This window comes from Sphaeroforma arctica, assembly GCF_001186125.1.
Source record: "Sphaeroforma arctica JP610 unplaced genomic scaffold supercont1.430, whole genome shotgun sequence".
Taxonomy (NCBI): domain Eukaryota; class Ichthyosporea; order Ichthyophonida; genus Sphaeroforma; species Sphaeroforma arctica.
The window spans coordinates 23,777-29,776 of record NW_014040128.1 but is presented as its reverse complement, the minus strand read 5'-3'; the positions used below and the strand labels follow the sequence as shown (position 1 = coordinate 29,776).

The 6,000-nt window shown below is 40.1% G+C and overlaps 1 protein-coding gene across 1 annotated transcript in view; it reads left to right on the top strand.

Annotated features, from left to right (window-relative positions):
- The window catches only part of SARC_06173 (hypothetical protein), a gene marked incomplete at its 5' end in the record, with an annotated part of 7,429 nt that extends 4,754 nt beyond the window's left edge, over positions 1-2,675 (top strand). Inside the window, 4 exons of the mRNA XM_014299934.1 lie at positions 468-589; positions 1,416-1,466; positions 1,856-1,922; positions 2,425-2,675. Coding sequence (XP_014155409.1) covers positions 468-589; positions 1,416-1,466; positions 1,856-1,922; positions 2,425-2,595 — 411 coding nt within the window. The 3' untranslated portion in view covers positions 2,596-2,675. The remainder of the gene's footprint in view (positions 1-467; positions 590-1,415; positions 1,467-1,855; positions 1,923-2,424) is intronic.
- Positions 2,676-6,000: the final 3,325 nt, after the last annotated feature.

The window sequence follows — 6,000 nt, the reverse complement described above, 5'->3', positions numbered from 1 at the left end:
ATATATATATATATATATATATACTATACTACACACTATATATATATATATATATATAATATAATACTAGCAGGTATATATATATATGGGCAGGTGTGTGTGTGGCCCGTGGGTCACGGTATGGCCATTGCACGTGTATTTGACCTCGGGAGTTGCACCCAAAAGGTCTGACTTCGAGGTGCAGCCTTTAGGTGCTTGAGCTCTGTTTAGGACATTGAACAGCGGCCAAGAGTATATATTTCAGTGCGTCTGAGAGGAGCGTTTGGACAACCCCGTATGACAATTGTATAATCCTGCACCGTGTTGGCGCCATGTCATATGTACCAGAAAAACATCTAACTGGTTACAGAAATCACACAATCACACATTGTATATATTGTAGTCACTCGCAATACAACTCAGTACGATCACATGTGCAGTTGGTGACCTTCCTTTTGTTTCGTATCTTGTCCCAAATTCTTCACCAGGACCGGCGCGAGAGAATCAAGGCCAAAATAGCCGCGGCCAAAGCGAAAAAGATCGCGGCCAAAAAGAAGGGCTCTGCGAGTGCGCGGCCCAATGCGGACGACGATTGCCCTCAAGTGGTCAGGTGAGACTGCTCGCTCACAACTCTGTTGTGCTAGAGTGCTACTGTTGTGTTCTAACGTGGTGGCTGTGCTTGTGCTTGTGCTTGTGCCTGTGCTTGCGATTGTGCTTGTGCTTGCAGTGAGTGTGCCTGTATCCTCTGCAGTGCGGAAAGAGCGGTAGGATGGCGGACATGTGTATAAGACTGACGCATGGTTTTCCTAACTACTTGAAGTTCGGTGGATGTGAACGTTTATTTAACCACCAATGTGTAAGACCTGAAACGATGCTACCTACACGAGTGTTCTACGAACGGCTCAGGATACTCTTTCATTCTCATATGCCATGGGCCAATAGCGGTTTCAAGCGCTTCTGTAAAACCAAGGTTTTTCTCTCGTGTCAACTCACCATACCTCGATCCCAAGGATGTGGGTTCTGCGTGCTGGTAGACAATAGTTTGATTGCAAACGGCGGGTGCAAGATTTAATTGTCCACTATGGGTAAACAGTAGGCTGCAATGCCTGGCGCAGTCCCATGCACCTGTGAAAAGGGTGTTGTACACTACTTTGTCCAAATATCCTTGGCTGTCCCCCTTTCTCCGTGGCCCAGTACGTGTGGCTGTTGAGGTCGAATATATGCGTCCTCACGTGCATATATATATATTATATTATATATTTATACCAGGCACGTCTGTGTCTGTGTCTGTGTGGTTTGTACCTTTATATCTACCTACCCACAACCCTGGAAAACGGACTTGAAAAAGTAGTGAAACCCTGAAGCAGTCAGTGCGAGCAAACGCATACACACCACTCGCCACTAATGCGTCATTCTCAACTGATCCGCTGTCTCAGAGTCGACGCCGATGATGTGGAAATCATTGCAGCAGATGGCGTGTGGCCAAGGTACGTTACGTTACAGATATTAGTACTAACTAACTGGACTATCGGGGGGTGCTGTGTATTACTATTCAAATACTATGAGTGGGTGCTGTGCATTACTATTCAATTACTATGGGTGGGTGCTGTGTACTACTATTCAAGTACTATGGATGGGTGCTGTGTATCACTATTGAAGTACTATGGGTAGGTGCTGTGTATTACTATTAAAGTACTATTGGTGGGTGCTGTGTATTACTATTGAAGTACAATGGGTAGGTGCTGTGTATTAATATTTTAATACGGAGAGGTGGAGCATTGGGTTACGCATGCACACATGCTCTGTTGGGCTAAGGTTTAGGGTTTGGGTTTAGGGCTCAGGGCTTACACAATCCGTTTTTGTCCCTGATCAATAGGCCGCGGTCGAGTACCGGATTGGCTATCAAGGGCCGAATTCTCTACTTGTACGGCGGATATAATGAGGTATGTCTCATGACGTATATTCTGCAGATTCTGATCAAAGCGATAGCCCTTTCTCGAGGTCGTTTCTCGCCTTTGTCAGCTGGGACACTCTGTAAACTACTGTTATAGTCCCCTTGTAATTTAGTACAGTGGTACAACTCTATTTAAATTTGTTGTAATCCAGTACAGTGGTACAACTATGTTCAACGTGGTTGGTCCATTCATTCATTACCGCATTTGTACAGTGATATTAGAGTGTTTAAACGTGCAGGAGGTAATATTACCACGAGAACTGCACTTGACATGCGCCTGCTTACTCCTTCTGATCGCTGGGACTTATTTATGCCGATGATATTGGTTACACTTCGAATTTGCACTTTATTTCCCGGGCCGTCCCAGTCCAAGCGTAATAGGACCTCTGGAACAACAACGCATGAAGAGCGTCATATAGGGGAAGGGGAGGGGGAGGGGGTGTTTTTTCTTAAATTCTTATGGTAGACAATGCACTTCGATACTCATTCAGGTTGGCGACCGTATGATCACGCTGAGTGATTTGTACTCACTGGATATCGGTAAAATGGATGAATGGATCAAGGTAGAAGACACCAGCGAAGAGAGTAAGAAATGGCTGGGCGAGGAGAGTGACAGTGAAAGCGATAGTGAATACACGGACGAGGACGGGGATGAAGAGTAAATACACATCAATATAAAGGATTTTAGGATAGATGTCCTGCGAAGTATGACTATAGATTTGAATATAAAGGATATTAGAACACATTATTTCAATGATACCTATAGATTAGAATATAAAGAATATTAGAACACATATTACGTCAATGATACCTATAGATTAGAATATAAAGGACATCAGAACGCATATTATGTCAATGGTACCTATAGATTGGAATATAAAGAATATTAGCAGAGATGTCTTGCCAATGACGCTTATGGATTTGGGATCGATTTGGGATCCTGAAAATATGAATTACACCACATATGCAGTGCGTATAAGCAAACAGTATAACACCCTCTCTTTATCTCTCTATCTCTCTCTCCGCTGATACTACGGAGACAATCATCTGACTTGGGAAAAAGAAAGAGCTTGAATATTTGCTTGTAATACATTAGTCTCATTGGTTTTCTGTCCCCTTTATTATTTAAGACGCGCTGGATTCCGAAAACAAAATGCAGCCTTGTCGGCTTGCCATCGCTTAGCCCTCTAAAAGTGTACACCGCATACCATTGCATAGTCTATCCATTGACCGTGTAGTGTTCACGAATATTCTAAGTGTACGCCGCATAGCATTGCATAGTTTATCATGGACCGTGTAGTGTTCACGAATATTCAATTTCTATCAGCTAAACATAGCAGCAATGCATTTTCAGTTTCCATATATCTCACAGGAACAGAGTATCGTATGGACAGCGAAAGTTTGATATTTACAGAAAGAGTATGTTTCTAGAGATAACGTTAAATGAACAAAATCGTATGTATATAGCCATATACACATTGTACGTACTTTCAGAGGCAGTGTTGAGTGAACGAAATCATATGCGCGAGAAAATATACATTTTAAACCTTCATGGTACATTAAAAATACATGTCGCATATTTCGAACAGGACTGAAATTATGTATAATTAAATAAATAATATATTTTTAATGAGGGGTGTACAGAAAAACCTCGAGCAATTGAAAACACGGGTTTCTCCGTTTTCACATATCGTACCGATGGAGCTGATGATATGGAGATCTACGTTTGGGGTCTAAATCAGTAAATCTACTAAATACTTTTTGAATACCGCTGGCTTTTCGAATCAAAATTTTGGAATTCATAGTGTACATGTGGAAACATCTATCATATGGACAGCCCTTCCGCCTCCTGATATAGAAACACTTTACCGAAACAGGCTGTTTTGATTTTTTATTTAATACCAGTATACAACTATTCACAGTTATACACAGTTTTATATCTTTCTCGTATCTAATTATCTATGCAGTACGCACCAACAAGGATTTGATGTGATCCAGCATTATTTAGATCTCTAGTTCTCCACTCGAACGATAAATTTGAAGCTGTTTTAGAATTAGACCACTCATACTACTAGAGAGAGTGCGCATCAAACTATTGACTCCCACGTTTATTATTGGGTTATATATTTTGAATAAAATACTTTTGAGTTTAGATTGGTCTTTATATGCTCTATTTGATCGAAAAACTCAGCTGAAAAGGCCCTAAGCCCCAAGATTGTATTTATTTTTTGTTCATATTAACGACATTCGGACGTATTGTCATATAGTTCATTCACATTTTCGGACTCGACATGTATAGGAATTTTTAAATTCTTGTTATGTGATATTTTATATTTATGTCATATCCATAATTATGTCCCCTGCCCACAGGTGTTCAGTCACTCCCCAGAGATTCCAGTGTCCACGTGAAGCTAGCCTCAAACCGTTTCCGATACATTTTTATAAATCGAATAAATATACGTTTACGTTTAACTTATATTCCATATGCGGTCCTTTATATGTATGTTAACAGGTGTACCTTGCAGGTCTAATCATTTGTGTGTACTGTTTTCACGATTCGTACCAGTCCTATAAAAAGAACTTTGGTAGGCCCTCTTGATCTCATTATAACAGTTATAACGTTTTTAAAACGAAAAAAATATGCGTTTACGTTTATCATGATGAGCTTATTTAGATGAAGTATATAGTATATACTGAACACGATGACCAATTTATTCTGTATAATAAATATTTACATAGTACCCAATAAATATTTAGAATATACATCTCCAGCTCCGAGTTCTCCACTTAAAGTCTATAATTGTGTACTCTTAGTACTCTAGTAGCTCTATTTTCTGCTTTAATAAAAATAGTGTATAGTGTATTTACTCTATACTCTATCTACAGTTTTACACTTTACCGTCAAGCTAGTAGAGGGCGTCTACAGTTCTACACTCTACACTCTACTAGTAGTGAGTCTACCCTCAACCTCTACACTTTACACTTGCAGTCAGTGCCTCTATTACTACTCTCTCTCTCTACTTGTGTAGACTGTAGACTCTATTGTCCGAAGGACTAAATATTTACAGTATTTTATTTTTTCCTGTTCTACATATTTTAGTTCTATTTTCAAATATTAGTTTTAAAACAAAATAGATCCAATTGTGTTTTTGATTTTGAAAAATACGTAAATATATAGATTGTCATATTGAACTCGTAACTAATTGATCAGCCAACTCGCCAGTGTCTCCAGACTCCAGAGACTGTCCAGTCTGGCAGTCACTCACTCCCCACTCCCCAGTCACCAGTCACCACGTAGGGCCACAGGGCTCAGGCCCTCAGCCCTCGGGCACTCACCCCAGGGCCCAGAGCCCACATCCCACGCCCCAGTACCAGGGGGCTATCTCATAACGTATATGTATTACGTAGTGCTCCTGCGTTCAAATTCTATCCGTTAAACGTGGAACGTTGAACGTAAATTACCATAGTTGGGTCTAATATATATGAGAAGAGATCGGATTCCAGGTCATGCATGTCGCGAAGTTTTGTCCTTATTCTCACTCGTTTATTGTTCTATACAGTATTATAGGGCTAAACATGTTGTGGTAGGTGCACTATTTAGGTCGCGCAGGCCGTTTTTTTTATAGGTCAATATAGTATATATATATACTTTTCTACGTTTTTAATTGACCTGTTGAACGTTATTCTGCGTTGAACGTATAGAGTATAGAGACTATAGACTGTATAAAGTATATTTAGACCCCTATGGCGGAACGACTCTGGCACTCGCAGCCTTCTATTTTCATTGTTTTTTATAAAAGCGAAGAAAAAAAAAATCAAAATTGAACAAGGCTAAATATGGTCCACTGTGACTCCACTCACCACTCACCACTCCACTCTCTACTGAATCTGATCCACTCTCTCTCAGACTCTTAGTCACTCCCCTAAAAAGGAAAGATGGAAGTTCGGAACTGAATCAGGTTTATATTATTGCGTATAGGTATTGGTTCTTTCTCGATAGATTTGAAATTGCTCCTTTTGCTAAAAAGTAAAATGCATCTTCTGTTTTGTTTTGATTTTTCGGATAT